The following is a 26,923-nucleotide window of genomic DNA, read 5'->3' as shown; positions in this document are numbered from 1 at the left end:
GACATTATTTCTGGTGGGACCACTCACTCTACCTATGCTTCTGTTAACCTGAAATAACCCTCTCGTTTCTTACATTTTATTATATGGAGCTGCTAAAAATTCTGGAAGGCTCTGGGTATTTTCACCTTCCTTTAACTGAAATACACATTGAGTGTTCAGTCTTGCTGCTGGAGGCTTAGCAGCTTGCAGACCCCCTGCTCCTAACACCAGCACAGGCACCCACTGAGAAGCAGAAGCAATCCCCTGCATGAGGCAGGGTACAGTCAAGCCTAGTATTTATTAATCCATAACAGCCTAAGTACTGTATAGGGAAAACTTAAAGTGTGTTTTTCTATGGATAAACCACCTCTGTCGATGCAAATATTTGCTGTTGCAAACTATTACTGCTCATGCAACTGTGGGAGGGTTCCAGGTTTGCCGCTGATTAGATTTGTACAGTGAGTGACAGCCTTGGACAGAATCCAGGTCATACATTAGTATTAATATTAAACTGATGTAGGTTCATGCAGAATAAACAGTAATCAGCAGCTAACTCAACAACTCTAGTAAGTTGTCCACTCTAGCCGCAGGATTCTGTTAGTAGACTCCTGATGGGCACTTCACATTACATGTCGTTCAGAGAAAGGCAACAAAATCATCACTCTATTTCACTTATGTTAAAGGAAAAAAGAAAAAAAAAGAAAAAAAAAAAAAAACTATGGGCTAGAAAATGCTAGAAATGCTAAAAATGCTAGAAAATGCTAGACATGGCTTTGCAATAGCTCTTTTGCATTTTTTGTAACAGAAAAGAGGAGGCTATCATTGGAAAAAAATCTTATCAGAGAGAGAGAGAGAGAGAGAGAGGGAGAGAGAAAGGGAGAGAGGGGGAGAGAGAGAGAGAGAGAGAGAGAGAGAGAGAGAGAAAGAAAGAAAGAAAGAAAGAAAGAAAGAAAGAAAGAAAGAAAGAAAGAAAGAAAGAAAGAAAGAAAGAAAGAAAGAAAGAAAGAAAGAAAAAGAAAGAAAGACCGAAAGAAAGAAAGAAAGAAAGACAGACCTGAATACTAATTCTAATTTGAAATAAGAAGAGCTATCTAGCAGCATAATATTTTTATGAAACAGTATAGCTGAAGGATGTTAATACCTGTACATTCAGTGCGTTCACTTACTTTTATTAATTTGGCGTACTTTGTATTCTGCACCTCATTTATTACATTCTCTGTCATATTTACTGTGACTCCTGGGGAAGGGTTATGATAAAGTCAGAGGCAACGAAGATGGGTGCTCATCTAACAGGTGTTCCACTCCCTTTGTTCTTTGTATACACATATTCAAATCACACAGGGCTGGGGACAGGATAGGGCCTGTTAACTCATTGCTGATTTTCCTTACAAATAAACCAGCAGCTGCTGGTCCAAGCTCGGAGTTAGCACTGAGAAGAAGGTGGTGTTTGTATGGGGCAGGATGCTTTCATGGAGCCCTTTAGCCAACTTATTTTGTGACTTACAGTGCAAAATATATTTTCTGCTTGTAGGTAAGAGACCGTATGAATTATATTTGATTTTCATTGTGGAAATGTGGCTTGCTTTTATACTCGTAAATTTGAAGATATTTCTGTTATATTGTCAGATGTATTATTTTAAGAATGTAGCCTAAAAGCTTTTAATCAGATTGTGTTACTCTGTTTTATGAATTAACCTAAAACTTTTAGAAACTGACAAAAAATAGTGCTATCCATAATATGTAAATAAAACATGCACACTGATGAAAAATATATTGTCATGTTTTATTAAGTAAGATATACAAAGTGCATTCTTTTTAACAAGTAAGGCTTGACAGGTTCCGAACCAAATTTTACAGAGAAGATGTTACACATCTGTTTAAAACTGTATAATATTCAGACAGAGCTGATATGGTATTTTCCTGTTTATTATGATGACTTGTAGTTAATACCTAAAATTTATATATAATATTTAAACATACTTGGTACTAAAACTAAATTAAGCTTTCAGTCAACTGAAGAATGTCTTGCATTTATTCAAGACATTCATTGCATTACATTTATTCAATATTTGGATGCAGTTTTCATAATGGTACATTTGCTATCTGTGCACTTGATAAAAAACAGATGTTCTGTGCCCTTTTACAGGAAGATCCTGTGATCAAATGTTAGATAAAGTTGTATTTCTGCAAAATCTTGTAGTTTAAATCTCTGTATTTAATTGTTTTTGTAAATATCGCCAGAGGTAATATATAACATTACAAATGTAGTACGTCCTTTACTAATTTACTAATACGGGCAATTTTTTTCTTTTTTCTTTTTTTTTCTTTTTTTCACTATGTTCATATACAGTCACCTAGTTTCCTTGATTTTGAGCTAAACACTTTGTCAAGAGCTTTGGCTTCATAACAATTGCACTTTCTTATGAAGAGTATCAGGCTTCTTTAAAACTGAAAAACCCTTTCGATAAGAATATGGTGAATATTCACTTCTTTATCTACATTATTACTTTGTTGGACATTTCTGATTAAAATTCTACAAGAGATATTGGCATGCAAACAGAATGCTTTGGAGTACATTGTTGTTCACTAGCAAGTTTCTTCTGATAGTCTTACTCGGGTATAAACCTCTCCTCCTATGGGAAATGGGTGCCTTGTACTTTTAGTCATGACAAAAATCCGATGCACTGGGGGCATGACACAAAGACCACCGAAGACATTGACCTCAGAGGGCAGAATCAAGTCAAGTAATGAAGCTCAGTAGAACTTGTTCTTGGACAAAAATGCCAACCTTGGGAAGAGCATACCTGAGAAATAAGGGGTAGAGAAGTAGCAGATTTCCTGGTCCATTATATCTCTCTCACTCTTTTTTTTTTTTTTTCCACAAATGAACCTATTTGCAAAAAGTGTGAAAACTATTGCCACATAATGAATATCTTACACCAAACTGAAGGTTTTTGGAGAGCTTGGGAGCTAAATGAACACTTAAGTAAAACTTAGTTGAGAATCCAAACTCACTACACAAGGAGATGGGCATGTTAAATTCAGAGAATAATAAAACCTCGCTAAGCAGGTTTCAGTTTACGCAGTAAACTCAAAAGTTATGTCATAGTTTTTTATTTAAACTAAAGCTGCAGTCCTTGTTTTGTGTCAATAATGATACTGTTGTGCTTGCTAATACTGATGACAGCAGGGTGAGATGGAAGCAAAACACTGGGCTCCAAATGGAGGTCATTTTTGTACAATCCACTTGGCTTATGGGCATTATACAAAACCTGTTTTGGGGAATTCCATCCTCTCTGAAAGATGTGTATTGTAGTATATTTAGAAAACTATAGGAATAAGTTTGAGTTACATGGAATTTGTGCTTGGTGAGAAAGACGTAAAAGGACATCAACTTGTTTTCACTATTAAGATTAATTCAAGGTTTAGTCATAAGTCTTCAGCTTAAATTTAACTAAAAATGAAAACATAGAAAATTAGTCCAGTATTCCAGACTGCAAAAGATTTGATCTTCGTTAAACCAGGAGCCCCCAGCAGTGCTCCCGTAAGGCCCTTTGACAGAAGGCCATTGCCCAGTGACACCTCTGAGCCTCAGGCTCAGCTTGCCGGCCGTGGGGAGATCCCACCTGCCCATGGCTCCCTGTGAAGCCACCCCAGCAGAGCCAGAGGGGACAGCAAAGCCTGAAATCACCCAAAACCACTCCCTGATGAATGACAGGATAGCTGGCAAGGGGGAAACAGGGCTTCTTCCCTCACCTTCACCCATCTTTTCTAAAAGAATTTCCTAACTGAGCTCATAGTGTTAAATGGAGCTGCTTTTCCCCATGAATTACATGCATCCAGGCTGAACACTTTTTAAGGTTTCTATTCCCACATTTTTTAACCAAGAAATAAAAATTTCTAGCCACAGTTCTCTGTATTTTCTTCTGTGATGGTGATAGCTTTTGTACTGGTGTCCCCAGTTATCCTGCTCACTGGACCTGTTTGTTTCTTGCTCCTTTTCTGCACAGATCTGTGAGAAGTATCAATGGTAATATATATTTTATGATTACTACTGCAGCTGTTACTGGCTTCTTATCCTACAGCACGATCACTTACTGGCAGCTAAATCAACCCCAAAAGTGAGCAGTGTCATGCATTTAGTGAGAAAGGGTATGGCCAGATCTCTTAATTGACCATTTACAGATTTCCCGGTATCTGTGAGAGATCTTTCTTATTTCATTCAAAGAGATTAAAAAAAAAAAAGAAGTGTATTAGTTGGTTATATGAAATGTATTTTCAACATTAAATATTTCATGAAGGATATTATTATTGAGGAATTATTCTCTTAAATGGACAGCAGCAGTTTGATTTGCATTGTAAGGTTTGCAGGGAGGGAATTCACTTCCGTTAAATATTACAATAACCAGCAAAACTCATCTCCCATTAACTAGAATCTAGCTAGTCCTAAGAGCTGAGCAACATTAAAAAAAAAAAAAAAAAAAAATCAGGCCACAGATATATTTAAAAGAAGTAGTACATGAGGCTTCAATTCCTGTACTTCAGCTCCTTCAGGTTTATGATCTGGAAAAAGCTAAGCATGTGCTTAACATGCTCCTGTGCATCCTCCACTTAAGTTTCTCTGCATGTTTTCTACACTTTTCCTCCCTTTTTGTCCCATTCTCCTCCCGTCTCAGCTGACCCTCTAATGTACTTTCCACCTCAGTGTCTGTGCAACTCGAAATCCTCTGCCTACTTTCTCTTTAGCCCCTGAGAAAGTGGGTTTGCGAGTCTTCTTACTAAGGGATTTCAACATCTGCATGTAGCAATATGCTTTCTACCCCCTAGCTTTCTACCCCATAGCTTTCTACCCTGTAGCTGCACCAAGCTGTTTTCCTTTGGTTTCCCTGCCATACCGTCAGAAATGCTGTAAGCCATCTTCTGAAGCTGAGTGAAGTTGAGTTCAGCTTTCTGAAAAGGGGAGCCAGCTACACAATGAGTCTTTTGTTTTTTTTTTTTTTTTGTAGATTTTGTAGCCCTCTTTTTCATTGACTATAAAACTCAGTAGCTGCTGAACAGAGGGTATACAACCAGAGGTTTCTTAGCAAATGTGTGTTTTTCCTGCAATACAGTCAGTATCTCAGAGGTGTTTTTTTTGCAGCACCTTCGGCCACATGGACAACATTGCCAGCTACCCCCAGCCAGTCCTCTCCTACACATCCCCACTCCGCTGCTTGTCATGCCCTTCCAGAGGGTCTCTAGCATTAATTACTGGCATTACACACTCCCCAGCTGCAGCTATAGCCCCCAACCTCTTTTCATGTCCCTGCCCTGATACACAGCCTTGGTTTTCTCTATTAGCTTGTCATAAACAGCCATGCAGTGAAATCTGGAGATTCTCGTCCCAGAAGATATACAAATGTCATGTTGTTCACCTGAATTGATATTTTTATATTTTCCTGTTATCTAAATGAGGAAATTATATCAATGATACCGTCCTGGTGGAGGGTACTTGTACTGCAGCAGGAGAGTTACCTGGTTACAGATATTCAGAATAACTGGTGCACAGTGTGAGCACAACATATGTCCTTGGGAAGCACATTCTTTCTCTTTCCAGCACATTCCTACACAGTGGTGGACAGATAACTTAAACCAGATTTATCAACGTGTTATTACTAATACTCTCAAAGCTGCAACTGAAGTCAATAGGAGTTACATCTCAAACATATTAAAAGCTGTTTGTATGTGCTTTGAAAAACACAGTCATTAATATTTCAAATTGATGATCCGAAATTAGTGGACATTTTTGCTGCTATTTTTCTCGGTGCTTCAATTCCTCATCTGTGAAGTCTTATCAATTATAATGGTGTTGGGAAATCAATTCGTTAATGGCAATGCTTCACATCGTTGTTGTGCTTGAAAGTACCGTGGAAAAGTTCGCATGGAAATTGATCACACAGTCCTAAGGGCAAAGTTTTAATAATGTTCTGTAAATCTGCCTGAGAATGACACGATGAAAAATGGTTCTAAAATAAAGTCTGGGAAAGCTGGTGAGTAACTGAAGGGTGGGTGGCTGTTTTGCACCCTGAAGGAGGCAGTACTCTTGGAGGACATCAGGGGACTGGAAATTTTGCTTTTGTGCATATCAACGGAAAACCTTAATTCTTGCTTTTTCTTACAAGATTAGTAATCTTTCTTGAATTTAGTCTGAAGGGTACAGTACAGACAACAGTGATGACTAATTGCTGTCATTTTAATCACACTAATCTGTGAAAGCGGGCCTTCTTAGATTTTTCATTGATTTCTCAGTATAACTGGCAAACTGACAGTAACAAAGTTCTCCCTGAATAAACACACACACAAAAAAAATCCTCAAAATTGAGTTTGCAGTTGAAGACTATTAGACAATAGGAGCTCTGCAAATTGAAAGTATAAGGAAGTAAAAGGATTTTAAACATTAAGGTAAATTCACCTTTCTCCATTTTCGTCAAACTTGCAAAAACGGAAAAAAACAAATTAACCAGAAATCATAAATATCCTTCCAGCTTTGGCTTTTCCTGTATTTCAAAGCTGGAGCTCTACAACTAGATCCTACTCCACTGAAGTGAAGGAGAGTTTTTCCATTTCTTACTTGAAATCTGAATCATAACCATAAAGAAAAAGAAAAAATTTTAAAAAAAGTTTTCATCTCTAAGAATTTTTTCTCTGTGAGAATTTTTCATTTGTTTCTTCCAGTGTTCCCATTTGTGTTTTGGGTTTGTTTATTTGTTTGGTTTTCATTTTTATGCAGGTATTTGTTCTGCCTTGAAGCTGACAGTACCATCTCATACTATCCATGGTATTGAGGGGCAACCTCTCCAGCTTACTGTTGACTACAATTTCAACACTACAGCTTGTGAAATCCAAATAATTTGGCTGTTTGAGAGGCCTCAAAGTAATCCAAAATACTTGCTTGGCTCTGTAAACCAGACAGTAGTACCAGACCTGGAATATCAGCACAAGTTTACCCTCATACCACCTAATGCATCTTTGATGATCAATCCATTACGTATCAGTGATGAGGGCAACTATATTGTAAAAGTCAATGTCCGTGGAAATGGAACAATAGCTGCCAGTGAAAAGATTCAAGTAGCTGTTGATGGTAAGTTCATAAAACGTAACAACTTCATTTTGAAAGTAAAATTTCTGTAGTGTTCAAGTACTGGTTCTTGGAATCCAGTTATGATAGTGCATTATTCAATCCAACTGTGCATGAATAAAGGCCAATTATTGTTATTTTCCACTTCTGCTGGAGGGAATGCTGCAATAAGTTATCTTTAAATAAGCTAATGTACCGACTAATATTTCTTGATCATAAGTAAAACATTTAAGGAATCTAGAAACCAATAAATAATATGACAAATATATGAAATACTATTTCATAAGGCTCCATTATGCTATCAGTGATAAGAACATATCGATTTTCAATGAACTGCAGTTTATGGATTATACGGAGGGAGCACTGTAGCTGTTTGGCTTGAAACAATTAAATGAATGAGACGTTAACGTGATAAAGTTGCAGCTGCCATTTCACTCCCACACCCATGCCAGTTTGCAGTTATCCTCACGACTGGGCTGCCAGTGTGTTTCAGTGGGTCCTGGTGCCAGCCAAGCTGCAGGCAGCACTGTTGGGGAAGTCACTTACTGTGGGCAATGTCATCCTTTGTGCTCTTTTCTTTGCTGTGGCCACAGGGATTTGCTTATGGGACCAGAGCTGGAGACACCAGTATACCCAACTGCAGCCTTTGTCACATAACAATTAATATAAACAGTCCACTTTTGTTTAAGTACTGGAACAATTCTTACAGTCACCAGCTGAGAGTATGACATTCTTTTTTTCAACCTTTAACCATATTTAACAAATACAATTTGAAATATCAATACTTTCCGGCGAGGATGATGACTGGTGTTTGCGTTGTCTTAGCAGTGAGGACTATAAAGTACTGGCTAGTCACTTTTATAACTCTTCGTATCTCTTTATTTTATAGTTCCTGTCACGCAGCCGATTGTGCAGACTGAGCCATCTTCTGGGGTAGTGGAGTACGTGGGGAATATCACATTAAAATGTACCGTGGGAAAAGGCACGAGGGTAGTTTACCAGTGGATGAAAAATGGGAAGCCTCTCCATGCTGGCCCTAACTATATCTTTTCATCAAACAATGCTACACTTCTAATTGTTCCTGTTGTAAAAGAGGACATTGGGAATTACAGCTGTTTGGTATCCAACCCTGTCAGTGCAATGGAAAGTGAGCAAATTGCACCAACCATATATTGTGAGTATATGAAATATTCATAATTACCTTTGTATAAAAGATCTGGCTGGAAAGAGTGCCTCTAACTATGGAAAAGAGGCAGAAAACTATTGAGTCAACATTATATGTGAGCTTGCATTCAAAATAAGTTTGTAGGACCTATTAGAAGGAGTCCAGAGGAGGGCCACAAGGGTAACCAGGGGGCTGGAGCACCTCTTCTATGAAGACAGGCTGAGGGAGTTGGGAATGTTCAGCCTGGAGAAGAGAAAGCTTCAGAGAGACCTTATAGTGGCCTGCCAGTACCTAAAGGGGACCAACACGAAAGCTGGGGAGGGACTCTTTGTCAGAGGGTGTGGTGATAGAATAAGTTAGAATGGTTTAAAACTAAAAGAGGGGAGATTTAGTTTAGAAGTTAGGAAGAAATTCTCCACAATGAGGGTGGTGAGGCGCTGGCACAGGCTGCCCAGAGAATCTGTGGATGCCACAGGAGGTTTCCAAGGCCAGGCTGAATGAGGCAAAACTGGTCTGGTGGGAGATGTCCCTGCTCATGGCAGGGAGTTGGAACTGGGTGATCTTTCAGGTCCTTCCCAACCCAAACCATTCTATGATTCAATATTTCCTCAAGATAATTTTGAGCCCAGTCCTGTTTAACACCTTCATTAATGATGTCAGCATAAAGACTGGGAGTATATCAATGAAGTTTACTTGTGTAACCTTATATTTTGACTGGAAGATAGATGTTTTCTAGCTGTTGTAGTAAGGAGGTTCTGCAAGAGCTGTGCACATTGCTATTGCCATGGATTGACGAATGAATGGGATTCTGTACTGTGAGAGTTTACTGTAGTGGAAGGCTGACCTCAGTGGTACAAAACATACCTTTCAGTCCTACAGTCGCAAGGTTTCTTTTGTGTCATTTAAGATCCCATACTGATCCTTACAAAGTTCGGAGACACTTTAGGTTTCAGTTCAAATCCATTTATTATTTTGTTGCTGTTACTGTTGATTTGCATAGGTTCTCCAAGAAGCAGCAGCTGTGGAAACTGTAATGGTTTACTGTAAGTGAAATGAGGTTTTTAGGCAGTCTCTACAATTAGTCTACAATTAAGGAAAATCTGAAGCCCAGAAAGAGTGCCCATTTTCTGCATATTTTGAAACTGTCTGTTTTATACAATGAGATATTTCTGTACCGGAAACCCAGCTATATTTTTTTCAGCCATATTAGCTTGATAAAAGAAAATAAGTCTCTTTGCAAATATACCTTATTCTTCAGTGCACCTCATCTCTGTGCAAGGTAACTTTTCAACAAGTTAATTGTAGACCATAGTTGTGATGATAAGACCACTGCCCACTTGGACATTCCTGTTCTGAAGATCTGGTAACCCAATTTCATGATCCTGTCAATACTCAACTGCTTAGCTAGTCATGTGAGTAACCTCTTCAGCTAAAAGTTATCATTTAAGTGTCTGTGGCTATATACACAGACATCAGGATCTAAAATAGATGAATAACATCACAAAATAAAAGTTGTAATAGGCCATGAAGAGCAGGCTATGATAGCCTCACGTTTGGCCATCATTGCTTGCAGGACACTGCTATGAAATATTTTTAAGGGTTTGTAATGGTGTTCTTTTAAGATGTTTATTTAAATGACCTCTAAGCAAGCTGCAAATGCACCGTTGCCACTTTTCTGACTGCTGTGTTAATCTGTGGCACTGTCTGTTCATTCCATTCTTATCATATAAGTAGTAATATTTTCAGAATATACTTTTTGTTTCATCAGAATCAAGGGTTTTCTTTGTGTGTAACTTAAAATATGAAATATATATATATATATATATATATATATATATAAAGAGAAAATAATGCAATACTGAAAGGCTGCAATGCTTGCACTACTATCTACATCCAAATTTGTGATGGGAATTGGGGCCTTCCTTCCTGAGCTATACCAAGTTGCATAATCCCGTCCAACCTCTGCCTGCAGAGGTGGTTTGTCTTCCACCCAGCAGTTGTCAATAACACTCTGGGATAGGCCCCAGGATCCCCATGTGCCATATGTCATTGCTGCGGGGGAGTTACTGTAAGTGATAAAAAAAAAAAGGTCACTCACAGTAAATACCTGCCATCTGCTTAGAAACTACAACAGTCTCATGGATATAGGAGCAATTGGAAATATTCCCACAGAGCAGTAAATTGTTGCCCAGAACAGGTGATTTATTATTTTACAAGTCATTTAGTTAACTAGCTGCACTGAGATGAGAGGCTTGTTTCTGTTGAGAATGAAACAGGAAAGAAGTAGAGCTGGGTGATCCATGAAGGCAGGCATTATGGTTTGGTTTGGTTTGCTTTGTTTTGTTTTTACTGAGAATCAAAAGTTGTTTTCGTTCTTCATTGCTCATTAATATTTTCCCACTTCTCTGTTATGATAATGCACCACAGAACAATTGCTATTGCAGTAGCTTGATCTAGAAAAAAAAAGTTATTTCAAGAGAAGAAGAAGAAACTGTTGTCATGGAGGCTGCAACAGGAACAGCTGTATTGCTGTGATAGAGTTGAAGTTAATAGATCAAGTGGGATTTCATTCCTTTGGACCTCCAGAAGCCAGAATATATTTAGTCTCAGAAAGGAGAATGCTGATTATTTGCTTATCAGAATCATAGTTGAAGCTGCATATGCCCCTCAGCTACCTAGTCTATAGGAATCACAGTGATGTATGCAAAGTCCAGGAGAGGCAACCGTCTGATCCAAACTCTGAAGGATTATCTGATGGTAACTTCTTCAAGGATGGACTTCACTGAGGTGAAGCTGCTTTTCAGACCTTGACAATATTTGACTATTTCATTTTGTTTGTTTGTTTGTTTGTTTTGCAACAGCAGTTGTCAGAGTTTTTAATCATTGTTTCTTTTGATTTGCAGCTTTCATACCAAAGTGTGGTCCTGCGTTAGTGCCAGCTGTGTGCGCTGCACTGCTATGGCACTGGTACAAAAGCAGAACTCAGTCCTGATTCTTTTGCAGACTGCAGCAGTCTCCCACTATAAGGAGGGAGCAGAGAGGCCTGTCAGCTATTCTTACCATTAATCTCTGTTTACATATGCCAGAGGTTATATTATCAGTGAAAATAAAAGCTAATAGCAGAAAGAACGGTTGGATAGGAGAAATCACTGAATCACTCTGAAAAGTAAAAAAAAAAAAAAAAAGCATACTCTTTCCTATAAATAATGTGAGGGATTTTAGTTTTGTTTATAAAAAAGTTAAAGTTCTTTATGTCCCTCTACTTTCCCATACAAAAAAGCAAGGGGCAAGTCCCGGTGTGCGGTGCCCAGTGTGGTGACTGGGCACTGCACACACAGAAATCTTCAGTCGGGGTGCACTCAGTCACACTAAAGTAATGGTGATAGGTTTGCACTTCCCAGAAGTATTTATCATAGCGTGAAGTGACGCTTGGGTACAGTAAAGCAAATGACTCAGGAGTTATGGAGCCTGTGAAAAAGGAGCCCTTCATCTCAGATGCTAGATTTTTTAAAACGCCTTGGTTCTTCTCCGTGGCACCTGTGGTGTAGGTCAGAGCAGAGCTAATTCATTCTGATGTGGATCTGTATGATATGGCCCAACAAAATATCACACACGATGCTGGGTCTTCCTTAAAATGAGACTGCAAAAATCTTACCACTAAGACATAAGTAGAAAAAATAGAGATCTTGACAACTGTAAGTTGTAAAATATGAAGATATAGTTTAAAATTGAAAAAATTCAGTTTGTGGTGTCATAGTGTCCATTCTCTTTCCTAAGCCTCCACGAATAGGGAAAGAAAACCACAAAAGCACACCTGAAACAGCCTGTGTGCAGCTTGCTATGTGCTCTTGAAGAGGCCACTCTCATAAAACAAGACAGAGAATAAATAGAAGCATACAGGACAAGGGGGAACGGGCTAAAGTTGCGCCAGGGGAGGTTGAGGTTGGATATTAGGAAGAACTTCTTTACCGAAAGGGATGTTAGGCACTGAAGTGGGCTGCCCGGGGAAGTGGTTGAGTCACCATCCCTGGAGGTCTTTAAAAGACGTTTAGATGTAGAGCTTAGTGATATGGTTTAGTGAAGGACTTGTTCGTGTTAGGTCAGAGGTTGGACTCGGTGATCTTGGAGGTCTCTTCCAACCTAGACGATTCTGTGATTCTGTGATTCTGTGATACATGTTACCAGTAAATCTAACATTAGCCTGAATTTCCTGATAAGAAATAGAGTCTGAAAGAAGCCAGCGTTCATCTTCATATGACAACAAATTTCACATTCAAAACCAGCTGCATTATTTAATACTTCCAGACAACCATAGGAACATATTACTTGATTACATTAAAATGGACATAATATTGACTTACCTGTCTTCTTGCTATGCTGTCCTCGGTGAACTTTTCTATGATACTGCATAATGTCTTTTGGCTTCTTTTAGCATCTGTAAGTAGTAGGTCTGTATGTTTTGATTGCACATGGAAGCCCTTCAGGAATTACCAACATTAAAATAATTAGTTCTTTTGACTGGAAAAATTAATTTAATAAGTAATTTAACTAAATTTATTTTTTATTCTCTACATTATTGTCTACACCCAGATCCTTGTAAAAATAGGTTTTAACATGTAAAGATGGAAAAAAAAAAAAAAAAAGTTCCTAAATGATCTATTAAAAATAGCATGGGAATTACACTTACTATATTTAAATATATTGTTTACTTTCCCGTTTTCTTATGGAGATTACCCTAAAAATACTTAGCTACTCAATTATCTAATAAGCACATGTCAGCTGGACAATATATCTCTTCTAACTATATTCAGAAATCTATCTGTCTTGTAAGGTGCAAGGGTTTGCTCTCGAAAGAAACCTAAATGTCAAAGCAGTAGAAACATACTAAAATAGGGGAAGGTTAACATTTATTTTAGCAGTCATTTACTGAAAACATTTTATGAAGTTATCTAGGGCACACCCCACTCTAAAGTATACCTTTATGATAGTTGTGCAAATAATTATTATACTGCTGAGTATTACAGTGACTATTTATGTATTTCAAAGCTATTTTATTCACCTTTAGATATGCAGAGAGATTAAAAATACCAATAACTTTGGCATTTGAGTAGAAAAGGTCTAGCATGCACATGAAAAATTGCTCCTTTACTTCACAACTTTTCCAACTGTGATCAGTTCTCATTATTTTTGTGGTACTGAACAAGGCATAGACCTGTGCTGTTTCCCTGAACAGTGATTAGATCAGCATTAAGCGGGTGTAGTCTGAGATAAACCTGGTAAAGATCAAATTATTGAACTGAAAGCCTTTTAATTGAAATAATTTAATCTAATGACAGCCATCCTAAAGACTAGTCCAGTTTAAAGATTCCAAGTTTAAAGATATGCTTTTACCTAAAGTTTAAATGTGTACTTCTATTTTAATTTTTCCACAATGTTTTCTTTTTTCTTTTTCAATGCAGATGGACCTTACGGACTCAGAGTTAAGTCAGACAAAGGTCTGAATGTAGGGGCAGTGTTCACAGTTGACATAGGGGAAGCTATCCTGTTTGACTGCTCAGCAGATTCAAATCCACCAAATACTTACTCATGGATTCAAAGGGATGACAACACCACTCAAGTAATCAAATACGGACCTCACCTGGAAGTGGTATCTGATAAAGTGTCCCAGAAGACAATAGATTACATGTGCCGTGCTTTCAACAACGCGACTGGAAAACGAGATGAAACTCACTTCACGGTGATCATTACTTCTGCAGGTAAGAACATCGGTTCCTTGCTGTAACTATAGCATCTGAAGAGAGTGTCAACATGAGGAAAAAGTTCTTACAGAGAGAATATACATGTGAAGGGAGGTCTTTCTAACAATGTAGTTAAAGGGATTTGGGCCATTCAATGGGATCAAGGTTTTACTCACAGTGTGTCAGAGCATGGGACAAGACCCCCTGAGATACTGAAGTTTTGTGTCAGTTTGACACTCCAAATACATTTGGAGCTTTATCCCATGAGTAGAAAAACTTCCTTAGTAGGCAAACCTCATCATGACCAACTACCATGTCAGAATTATATGTTTCTTACTATGTTTCTTACTTTGTGCTTTTAAAAATGATAACAATAAATGGAGAAAACATTGCAAAAATCTGCTGGGTGCCAGGGTTGGCCTTTCCTGCCAAGGGCAGATTTTGTCCAAAGCTCACTGTCTCATTCTCTGCCTTTCAGGAGTTTTGAGCCCTGGGGACCCGTGGTGGTCAGTACATGGGAGAGTCTCAATCACCTCACAGGCTAAAGTGATCAGTCACAGACTAATAGCAGTGAGGGTCTTTAATATCTTCCCAGTGTGAGGAAATAGGTATTATAAGAACCTCAGTTTAGCATATGGTGATAATGCAAGCTGTGATGATGAATGAATTACAATCTGCTTGTAAAAAACATTTTGCTTTTGTATTTAACAATCTATGAACTGTCCACTATGTTCTGCTGAGCACATCCCCTTTGTTTCCTGTAATTTATAACTTCAGTTCCTGCATCAGATTGTTTTAAAGAGCAACAAAGCATATTTTAAGGAAAACTCCAGAAGCACACAGCTAAGAATAAGATACTGAGGAACTCTGATAACTCTTATTAATAAGGATCAATACAAGTGTTTTCAGATAAGGACCATGTGCTATTACTGTTCAAAAAAGATGTAATCAATTGCAGTTTAGAAAATTTAACAGAGCAATTTTGCTTGTGCAGAACAAAGAGCTCAGCCATTTGTTAGTAAGTTAAACAAGGTGAGCAGATGTCCATTATTCAAGCTGGTATGTAATCATCACAAATCCTTAGGGTTAAGTATGCTGAAAGGAAGACAGGTTGCAATTTTGCAATGAGAATGCTGCATTTTAAATGTTACAGTTAGTGGAGAAAGAAAATGTGAACAGACCTATGTGTCATTAGAAATAAGAAAGACATTTCCCCAGGAAGTTCATGTAAGCTGTATGGTATATTCATCAGTAAGAAATAAAAAATTCAGCTGAGATTTCCTTTTATAGCCCCAAAAGGAAGGAAAAATCCAGAACTTAATGTTTAGTTGCACTTAAAAACATACATTTCCTAACTGACAAATATTTTACCTAAACAAAGTTTTCAAAACTATTTTATCCTGTGTATTTGGGGGAAAAAATCCCCCCTCTACAGATATTTCTTCTTGAAAAATATTTATTCAGATAGCACTAAATCCAGATGTTGAGCCCACCTGTTGCAGTGCAGCACTGATTGAACATAAAAGGTATGAATTCACCCACCAGACTAAACCTCAGTGACCCTGCTCAGGCTAAATTCTGCTTAACAGAATTTACAGAACTAACAGAAATTTTATAGGATTAAACAAATACTATGAATTCTCTTCCATGTGCCTTTTCCCTCTTCCTATAATCCTAGGTACAGAGCCTGGACTGTGCCTTTCAAAACACTGGAAATGCCATTTAAGCAGCAATAGGAACATCAATGGCTTGGAAGAGCTTGCAGTCCAACCTTAGTTTCAGATTGAAACTCACCTCTACAGCACTAGTAACAGCTGCCTAATTAATGCAAAAAATCATTAACAATTTTATTAATAAATTGCAATTATATCAAAAAAGTGCACTAACCACAGTCTGGTTTTGGCCAAGACTAGTTAGGTTTTAAAATAATAGGATCTATCTCATTACGTACACAAGTCATTTCTCTCTCCTCAAACTGAGTCAGTTTGAGTGTTAAATGCATGCAAAGACCACTTCTTTGTTTTCTGCACAAATGTGCTTGTGGATATGAGATTTATTGAGTCTAAATTTAAAATAATTATTTTTAAAAAGGATTTTAAGGACTCATCTGTCTTTTCAAGTTCTTTTTTGTTTGTTTGTTTGTTTGTTTCTTGATGAAAGAGGTACATTGAAAGAATAATAATTTTAAAAAAATGGTGAATTTGCAGAGATTTATTTTCCTGAACGTTTGGGATGCATCTTGTTGGAAATTCACACATTTCATCCATGCAATAGCCAAAACGTCTCAGTGCACCCAAAGCCAGCACAATGGCAGTGAGTTATGTAATGTGAGTAGATGCTGGGTCTGTACAGGAGTTCATAGGTGGAAATACATACAGCTAAATAATGCACATTTGAATTGTGTTAATAAAGCTGGCACTGGCAAATACACAGCATTAATTCACATGTATGGACTGTGGCATGGCTTCTAATTTAACAAATTCTACACCATTCAGAGCAAGAGGTGGGAATTATGACTGCACAAGCAACTATGCTTGGCATTTCCAAACTTTCAAATTCCTGTCTTTGCAAGTTCTATGTAGGTGTTTTCAACATATTTTTGTGTATTTAATTGTATATATTCTGCTTGTGCTGTATCAGTAAATATTGCTGGAAAAGTTCTGCTAATGTGTATCTCCGAAAAAGGAAAGAAATCCCATTTATCTATATGGGCATGAATACAAGCAAACATAATTTATTAGATTCTGAGGGGATTTGATAAATAACCAGACTGTCAGTGATGTAAAAACCTTTAGAAAAAGCTCCAGTAGTTCAGTTAGTCCCTCCTACTATGCAGCTCCTACAGCTGGGATGATTTCCCTCCCATCCAGCACAAACTACTTGAAAGAAGTATCTATATTGAGGGGTTGCAGATGAAGAATAAACAGAGGAAAAGAGAGGTGTATGCAGCCCTACGATAGGAGGGCGGTTGTGTTGAGTTACAGATATTGTTGTCTTAACCTTTGGTCCCACAGCAAGCCCCCTGGACAATTTTGTCTTCTGCCTTCAATGAGCTAGCAATGCCATATTAGCAAAAATTATCCCGCAGTCTCCTGCATATTGAACAACCTCAAGTGTGGGATGGATGAAGGCATCAGTTGTCATAAAGCATTGAGTCTGTGCTACTCCAGCTATACATAATCTGCACTGGTTTCTTTTTTCCCCAGCTACTCTGTATTCACCTGATAGTTTTCAGTCTAGGAATTGCTTGCTTGATCACTGTAATTATAATTCTTTATTCTATTAGCAAAGCCAATCAAACTTTGGCACTATCAAACATGGTTTCTGCAGTGTTGTTGCTTGCACACCACTACCTTTGTGATATTTACACTTTATGAGACATTTCATTTTATTTATTTAAGTAAGGGCAGACAACCTGAGAGACAAATAGCAGTTGTGCTGGTGACCAGCATATTATCTTTTCATGCATGAAGTAGAAAATGTACACAACACAAGGACTGCTGGTTAGATACAAGGTGCTGGCTCCAGCCATTCACAAAGACCTAATAACCTACAGGGAGAGGAACAGCAGCTTCATCTGTAGGCACTTTGATATGAACAGGAACCTGTGCTGATCCACTGAAAGCCAAACACTGAAGCAGAGGGAAAGATACTCATTTATGGTCCCCATGAGAAGATGCAATGCATCTGACACACCACATGCCATTGAGGTGGCTCTGACACAGATGTCTGAATGCCAACTCAAATGCTGTGCAGCCCACAGCTACCTTACAAATTTCTGAGGTGTGCACAATTTTATCATAGAGCTCCCCTGCCCAAGAGCCATGCACAGTCAGATACCTCACCCCTTAGCTCTAGAAATATGTCAGCTTTTTGCCTTCTGTCTGCTGCAGTGCCAGGAGGGAGGATCTGCCCTACCATCCAGCCAAATGCGTGCTGCTCTATCAGAGAGTAAAATATACCAGGGAGGCATATAATTGTGTGTATGTGAAATTGTCGCAGCTCTGCTGACTCTAAACACACCCTGCAGGACTCCCGTGTGGGACAGGATGGCGTTCATTGCATTTTGGAAAGCCAGTTTTGGAAGCTACCACTTTCCAGTCTTGGCTTGCAAATAGAGTGCTTTGAAAGCATGATAGTCTCCTGCTGTTTCCTAACACAGTCTGACACAAACACAACCAGCTGACTGCATTTTTATTAGAAGAAGAAAAAACTATCTACCTCGTGATTTGTTTGACATGTCTGTTGGCCTGGCAGAGTGGAAATCCATACCCTATAACAACAACCTGCAGAGGAGAGGGTTTGCTGTTAATCCACAGTGATGGAATCACTGTGGAGACCTGGTCCTTGCTCCTGGTTCACCCGTGATTTCCTGAGTACCTACAGGTTCTGTCACCTGTTTTCTTTGCAGTTCAGAGTCTCTGTTGCTAAGACCAGAATACATTCATTTACTTTTTGTGATGCTCTAATTCCTGGATTATGTTGACTGACCTTCATTTAGCTCTAGGTACCATTCTTTTCTGGACTCTTTTCTGGTATGCATGTAATTCCTTTCCCAGTTTAGGTGATTTGTGGGGAATCATTACCAATTCACAGGAACCTAAAATTTATATCTATTTCATACCTATATACTAGCTTTTTATGAATTTATAAAGATGCATTTTTCATTGTTGGAATATCACTTTGGACAGAACAGGAGACTAAATGTGGTACCCATCTTCTTTGATACAGGATTGGAAAAGCTGGCCCAGAAAGGAAAATCTTTGTCATCTCTTGCAGTAATAACTGGAATTTCATTATTTTTGATCCTAGTTATGGTCTTTCTGTTCATATGGAAAAGGTATCAGCCACATAAAGGTATGTAAAAGTTAAGCATGTTCCGGCTATTCTTCTGAAATATTAGAACATAAAGAATGATTTTTTCTGTTTTCTCTTCTTTTCAGTGATACGACAGAAGCTGCAGAGCAGGTACAAAAAGAATATTTTTTTTGGTTTTGAAATCCACTCCATTACAAGAATTACACTTTTTCATATTAATTTTCTCTCCTTGGCTTGTGACATCAAATTAAAAAGCGTGTTTATGTTTTTTAGGCCAGAGGCTGATTACAGAAAGGCACAGACATTTTCAGGTAATGCTAATGAAAGAAGTGTGAGCATAAGGTCAAATCCATTCTTACTGAAAAATAGCATCTCTACATACAAAAAGAAAGAAGGAAAGGAAGGGATCTACATTTAGCTCAGGCTGTACACCTCTGTTTTAGCTTTCTTAGGATAAAAGCAAAAGGAGAACAGGTCAGCATGGGTTTAACTCATGTAGAGTTCACACCAGTATGCATCCTGCTGGCTTGAACTCAAGCTGTTCAGGTAAATTAAAGCTAAACTTCTGAATGCTGATGGCACCAAGCAATACCACAATCTTGAGATCATAATGAAATATAATTGGGCTTGTATCATAGAACTCCACTGCACAAGAGCCATGCTCAGGCAGATACCTGAGCTCAGCTGGAGGCTCTGCTCTTGGTCTGAGGCCCTGGGGATCACCAAGCAGTGTGCACACCGGTGGTGCAGCTGCCCTGCCTGGCTCCATGCCAGCTCAGTGGTTTAAAGTGGTTTAAAGTAGACCAAATATCCAATATTCAGCTGTTTGTTGTTTTGGTTTTGTTTTGAAATTAGGCCAAATGAGTTTTCCCATCCATATTTAAACTGTCTATTCCGGATTCATATTACATCTTGACATGTTTTTCATGTTTGTTCATTTTAACTTCAGGACATGAAAGTGCATTGGATGATTTTGGGATCTATGAATTTGTTGCTATTCCTGATCATGCCAGTGGTTCTAGGGTATGTGACTTTATGTTGCAAACTGATATTTTTTTTCTATTTCTTTAGGAGTACTAAATGTCAGCACTAGAATCCTTTTGCCAGTTCATTTCTGTTGGTTTTCATAGTTGTTTTTATGACACCCTGTTCATAACTATTGTTTACTCAGTGCTTTCTCTTTCTCTTTACTAAGTTTTCAGTTCAGTACATGTACCATCATGGTGCAGGAGGGAACTAACCAAACTCTACATAGAACAATGTCAGTTCAGTTACCCTATGGTAAAAGAATATCACTAGTGTTGGGTAGATGAGTAACAGTGAACCAGTGTTGCGTAGATGAGTAACAGTGAACCATTCTCCCTTGTCTCTGTACTGTTGCTCACACAACATACAACTTTGACAGTGCAGAAAAGCCTCAAGAGATATTTAAAGTATTGTTTGTAAATATATACAAAATAAATCTCAGTTACATGTTTTAAGAATTCTTTTGGTAGTTTCATGTATTGCAAGGGAGGACTTAAGCACAGGCATTTTGCTGGCAGAAAAAATCTCTACTACGTATGCTATTTCTTTGCACTGTGTCTGTGCATTGACCATTATTCTGCTGTGGTGTAAGATGGATAAGCTAGAAAAATAGGCCCAAGTGAACCTGCTGAAGTTCAACAAGACCAAGTACAAGGTGCTGTACCTGGGTTGGGGCAATCCCAAGTGAATGAGGAGACTGGGAGAAGAACTCATTGAGAGCAGCCCTACAGAGAAGGACTTGGGGGTTCTGGTGGACGAGAAGCTCAACATGAGCCAGCAGTGTGTGCTTGCAGCCCAGAAGGCCAACTGTGCGCTGGGCTGCATGAAGAGAGGAGTGGCCAGCAGAAGACAGAGGTGATTGTCCCCCTCTGCTCTGCCCTTGTGAGACCTCACATGGAGTGCTGCGTCCAGGTCTGGGACCCCCAGAACAAGAAGGGTGTGGGGCTGTTAAAGGGGAACCAGAGAAGGGTCATGAAGATGATCAGAGGGCTGGAGCATCTCTCCTATGAAGACAGCCTGAGAGAGCTGGGGCTGTTCAGCCTGAAGAAGAGAAAGTTCCAGGGTAAACTTATTGCAGCTTTTCTTTACTTAAAGCAGGCTTATAAAAAAGATGAACAAGCTTTTACTTGAGCAGATAATGATGGGACAAGAGGGAATGCTTTTAAACTAAAAGAGGGGAGATTTAGGTTAGATACTAGGAGGACATTCTTTACTCTGAGGGTGGTGAGGCACTGGCACAGGCAGCCCAGAGATGTTGTGGATGCCCCATCCCTGGAAGTGTTCAAGGCTGGATGGGGCTTTGAGCAACCTGGTCTGGTGGGAGGTGTCCCTGCCCATGGCAGGGGATTGGAACTGGGTGGTCTTTAAGGTTCCTTCCAACCCAAGGCATTCTATGATCCTGTGGTTCAGTGATTCTAGCAAAATGACAAAGAAAACGAAGAAATCAGCCTACAGAATTTAGGGACAACAGTCTGAAACTTGAAGGAAGTACAAGAACTTTCCCTTTGTTGGGGAAAATTTCTGGCAGTAGTCTTGTGCATTTGGAAAGCATCAGGATGGTCAGGTAAGGGACAGCTCTTAAACATGATCATGTAGGGGCTCATCGATAGTCAAGGCTATTTTGTTTTTATAATTATTTCTCTCCATACATGATGTATTACAAAAACAACCATAGGTAATAAACCCTTTTCTCTGTTGGGGTTAGACGATTGACATAGGCACTCAAGAGCTAGACTGCTATAGTAAAAGTCAGTGTAAGAACAGAATTTTACAGCACCAGCAATAGAAAGCTTTTAGAAAATGGAGAGGCCAAACTGGGTCTGTGAATGCTTGTGACAATAAGAGGCTTAGCAAACACAGAATTCAGAATTCAGAACCTAAATCATACCAGCCCTGAGAAGCCTCTGATATCCCTAGGGCTGATCGTATCACAAAGTCAGATCACTGCTTAAGTATCTTGCAGAATCAGAGCCTTAGTAAGTCAGGGAGGAGAGGTGACCACAGCAGAGTGGATTTACAAGTACTTATATCCATTCTATTATGCAGCACAATTTCAGGAAACAGGAGAAGCTCCGCTGGTTTAGCTACTCAGATTTGTGACATTGCAGATATAGTCAGCATTTGATCCACTGATTCATTTTAGTCAGCAAAAAATGGAAAAATAAGAAATTGGAAATAATGAAGAACTGGAGGTTGGATATGGAAAGAAATCCTTATGGATTATGAGTCTAGGTGTGTTGGCATAAGAAGTGATTTATACACATAACATGTTGGAAAATTTTGTTTTACTTTTATAATGAAAATTTCTCACAGTTAGAGAGAATTTCTCTCACTTTAACATGATGGTGGGAGTACTATACTGAGCCTTTTCCCTAAATATTTTCTAATTTTTTACTATCTATTCTCCTACTTCCATCTTCTGTTATTAAATTTTCCTTCCTTGACTTGTGGAATAATAATATAAAATAGTTGTTATATTAAATGCAAAAGCTGCATTCTAAATCTTCTTAGATCCTAACTGACTTTTGTTTGCATTACTATAAACATGATGAAAATTTACCCAGAATGAAATGTGAACTAATAAATTGTTAAATCCATGCCCAAAATTTTGATGGAGAAGGGATGATCTGTTAAAGTGTGAGAGAGAGAGAGAGAAGTTACATTACCGTTTCATTTCTGTTGAACCTTTTCTCATTTGTAATTACAGCAGAAACATTCTTTGCTACTTTTAGGTTTCAAGTCAATCTCTTCCTGGCCCTGCCACTGTCCCAGGCCAGGATATGCTTAGTACAGTTTATGAAGTTATTCAGCATATTCCCGAGCAGCAGCAGCAGCAGCAGCAGGACCATCAACAGTAAGTTAAAGCCTGTGTGCACTCGTGGTAGCTCAAAGACAAGGACTTCTGCATATGTTTGAGACAGAGCAATTCACATATTGGTGGCTGGTGTTTGATTCCAGTGAAAGGGGTAAGGAAACAAAAAGATGTGAGCTACATCAGTTCTTCCACCATTTCCTATACAATCCTATACAATTCCTATACAACTTCCACTTTACCTCCAGACTCCAACCTTCCGTTTCATCATGCCACATTTATCGAAGCATGAAGAACAAAAGCTAAGACCTTTAAACACAATTTCAAGGGGAAATTCCAAAATGCTTTAAGAGGGTAGCTACAGTTTGACAGCACTGAGATCTCAGCACTTCCCACTGAGCAGGTTACATCTTTAATTGAGGCAGTTTAATTGGCAGCCCAGCTTCCAGACATGCCAGTCATCTGCCAAGAAGAGTTAGGGTATTTTTGCACTGTTGAAACTGGCCAGGTGGTCAATGACCAAGGGTTGTTTGCAATCATCACTGAAGTACTGACAGGCAATGCTCCATTATCTGAGTAGCTGATGTCTTAACTAATTAACTGATTTTAACTAATGTTTTAGAGCAAAATAAGTATTGTTCTGCAGTACCATGGCCTGGAAGTCCAGGAAAATGCCTTTGCTGAGTTAATTACCAGCTAGGGGATGCGAGTCCTGTTTTTATTCAAACCTACTGCATCGTACCTCTTGGCATAAGAGTAGTGAATACACTGTAAAGTTTTTGTCATGGCAGTGTAGCTACCATAAATCTGCTCTGAATATTGGCAGTCTTACAAATTAAGAACAGCTCACAAGACTTTATTTGGTAACAAGCCTATTTTATCACATTTTCCGTGTTTTTTACTGTGTTCCATTTCTTTTATTCTTGAAATGGAAAATACTCATTCTTGCAAATATACTAATCAGTTGGCTGAGTAATCACAATGCTTGTGTGGCTGCATTACCATTCAGTACTTGCACTACTAAAAATTTTGTGCAGGTTACAATTTCAACTGTGTATCCAAATTATGTATGCAAACATGCAACCGTGCTTGTAAAAGCAAGCTGATTAGTGAGAATAATGAATTGCTAATGACGTTTATACTTTGTTTGGAGTTACTCGCTTTGAATCAAGATGATTTTTTAGACCAGATGTAAGAAATAGCAATTACAAAGTACATTTTCTTCTTACTCTTGTATGTCTCCCTTCTCGGCTTTCTCGCTGATGTATGACTCTACTAAAAGAATGCGTTCAAAGTAAAGGTAACTGAAACTTTGTGACAGTTCAGATTCCAACTCAAGCTTCACAAAACGAATTCTGTTGCTGTAAAGGACGCGTTTGCATAACCACATTTTGCTGCTCTCTTCATTTAACAATATTTTTAAAAAGAAACATAGGAGCAACATTTCCACTAAAAAGACCAGGATAGGTCCTGCTAAATATGATAAAGGGTAAATGACTCAGCTTAGAAAGACTGTATTAGAAAGACGAATTTTCCAATTCCTGACCTGCAGTGAAGGAGCACTCTTAGTAGTGAATAAATTGGAACAATTAATACTTGTATTTGCAGCAGGATGCTTCAGCACTGAGTATGATGAAAAGTAAAACATCACAAAACTGGAAATGGAGCTGGGGAAGTAATTTCAGACTCCTGTAGGGCAAAGTAGTGATTTGCCTATTGATGGGTTCTATGAACTCAGTATGCAGGCTTCTGTACAGTAACCAGCAATGCTCATGGGAAGCGTGATACAGGATTTGCCTGCACTTTGCCTGTGACAGGAATTTCTCTTTGTGAAAAACAAAAGAATAGAAGTTAAGGCAGCCAAATTGGTTTGCTGGGAAAGTGATCATTCTGCTCATATTCCCTGCGGTCCTGACTAGAAGTGCTGTAAAATTTATTAGAACTAAAAGCCAAGGAAAAATAAGTAGAAAACACATTATTTCATAGTTTAATGCCCAGATTTACTGTCTGAGAATCTTTCAAATCCTCTCTTTGAACCTAAAATCTGCAGTGTCAGTTGATTTTCTATCTCTTTTTATATAAATCCCAGTTACAGTACTGGCAAATTCTCAGACTAACCAACGCATAACACTCTGCGAACAGCTTTTCCCTAACACTTTTTGTCATGCTTTTATCAGCCTTTTCATTCAGTCACACACACATGCACCTATGCCTCTGAGCTCTAATGAGCTCTAAATAACTGCAAAAAGTTCAGCCATGCCCCAGCTCTTCAAAGGTAAGAATACTGCTGAAAAGTAATAAAACCTTAAACTCCCCTGGGGTTGAACTGAGGGACTGAAAATCTAATTGCGGTCAAAAGAATAGACCTGGGATGATAGCTGGGTTGGCATTTTTATGTTCTTATGGTGATACTAGCTGTTGAGTGCACCAATCTTTTGCAGATTTGCCTCCTTCCTCAAGGAATCCCAGTGGAAACATCAGATATGTATTTGAGGAAACTCCCATGCCCCATCTCTGTGATAGACTGTCATAGGATGTTACAAGGCTGTAGCACATTCAATCATTTCATTAAAAACACTCCTCTAAACTGATATTTTTTTTATCATCCTTGCACGTTTTTTAAACTAAATATAAATCCTTTGTCAAAGAGGACAATTGACTTTTTCCACATATTAAAAAAAATAAAAATAAATTAGAAAATGGCTACAAAAGCTAATGAGCAAGAAGTTTATCCAGTTCTTGTTCATAAGCGTTAACAGCTCAAAACTCTTCTGACAGAGGAAATTGTAACTTAGGTAGCATTTTCACTTCAAATGAAGATAAATCTGCATCATCTCCCTCTCCTCTCATATGCACTATTTCTCTCAGATCAAGCGTTGCCATGGCACAGATTCCTGCTCTGCCATCTGCTGAAGACCAATGAGGATGTAAACCTTCGCCAGACATTTTGGCATGGGGTTTGTGCTGTGTACACCGACAGCCTATCATTACTGTTACTCTTTAGCAGGTGCTCAGTGCAAAATTGTTGATAACATACAAACAGCTTGAAATATTTGTACTGAAAAGGCAGCATTCTGGTGTGCCATATTAGCCAGGAAGGCATCATTTATGTATGGCTCAGACCTGTCTTGCCACTAATTATATCTTTCAAAACTGGAGATCTTATGCATAGTAAAAATTCAGCCAAATATCAGTGTGTTACAGATATGCCCTTGGAGCTATCTTTCATGCTAAAGAAGTGTTTTTTATTTTGTGTCTAGCATTGCTGGTTTATGTATATCTTTGCAACAGTGTTCTTTTTTAACAAAAAAAAAAAAAAAAAAAAAAAAGGAAGCATTGTGTACAACCATTATTATATCTGTTATATCTGTTCTTTCCTAGATGTATATGAAGATGCAGGAACAGGAAACCAAAGCATCTGAAAATACAAAATGGACTTAATTTTCTTTGTTATATATTGAAAAGAAGTGCCCACAACTCTAAAAATACCAAAGGCTTACACCAGCTTTTCTTGAAATAGCAGCTTATCTTCAGACTTTGGGTGCTCTGAACTGTCTTTTTTTTTTTTTTTTTTACTTCTGTTTAAGTCATAGTTTCTTGAAAAGCATGTCTCTTTTTCATTCTTTTTTTTTTTTTTTCTTCCTTATTTATGGATACAAAAAGTCAAACAGCTTAAAAATCGTAGTATAAAGCCTATACATTTTATTATAATAGTGGGTGGGAGAGACATAGAGGACCCACAGAGAGACATAGAGGCCCACAATGCCTCCCATGCTTGTTTTATTTTAAAAAATTGAAAGAAAAAAAAAAAAAAGTGCAAGGAAGATTTTCACTGGGCTAGATTTTTACAAGAGAAGGTCTCCATGAAAAGTAATAGATGCAATATGTCAGATTGCAAAAGACATTCAAAGTTTAAAATAAAGTCATTCTTTTAACTCTTTCAATGTAACAGTATCTTTTAATTTACCAGCTTAGAAACTGATCTGTAAAGCAGTTACAGTATAAAAATGTACATATGTATATTATTCCAAATAATGTGTTCTTATTAAATTCTGTTTCATTTCCATTTGAAGTGGTTCTCTACTTGCTGCCAAAGAGCCTGGTTTTCATTGACTAGAGGAGCAAGAAGCATTCGGATCATTTCTGCAAGCTACAGAATGTTTAGACTATTTATACATCACAATTCTCCAGTGCAAATGAAACCAATTTTAAACAGACAATGTGCTACAAGCCCCTTTGCAAATACAATAAGCCTCCTTCAGAAGATC

General features: G+C 38.2%; 1 protein-coding gene across 1 annotated transcript; it reads left to right on the top strand.

The window, feature by feature from the left end:
- Nucleotides 1–1,374: 1,374 nt before the first annotated feature.
- On the top strand, nt 1,375–26,721 carry HEPACAM2 (HEPACAM family member 2). Its single transcript, XM_084511205.1, has 10 exons — nt 1,375–1,510; nt 6,749–7,099; nt 7,986–8,270; nt 13,721–14,017; nt 18,731–18,856; nt 18,943–18,967; nt 19,091–19,128; nt 19,767–19,840; nt 22,576–22,697; nt 26,037–26,721. The coding sequence occupies exons 1-10, from the start codon at nt 1,441–1,443 to the stop codon at nt 26,044–26,046; spliced, it is 1,398 nt and encodes a 465-aa protein (XP_084367331.1). The 5' UTR covers nt 1,375–1,440; the 3' UTR covers nt 26,047–26,721.
- Nucleotides 26,722–26,923: the final 202 nt, after the last annotated feature.

Source organism: Aythya ferina (genome assembly GCF_964211825.1).
Source record: "Aythya ferina genome assembly, chromosome: 2".
Classification (NCBI taxonomy): domain Eukaryota; kingdom Metazoa; phylum Chordata; class Aves; order Anseriformes; family Anatidae; genus Aythya; species Aythya ferina.
The sequence above is the reverse complement of the archived record's forward strand: the minus strand, read 5'-3'. Positions and strand labels throughout refer to the sequence as shown.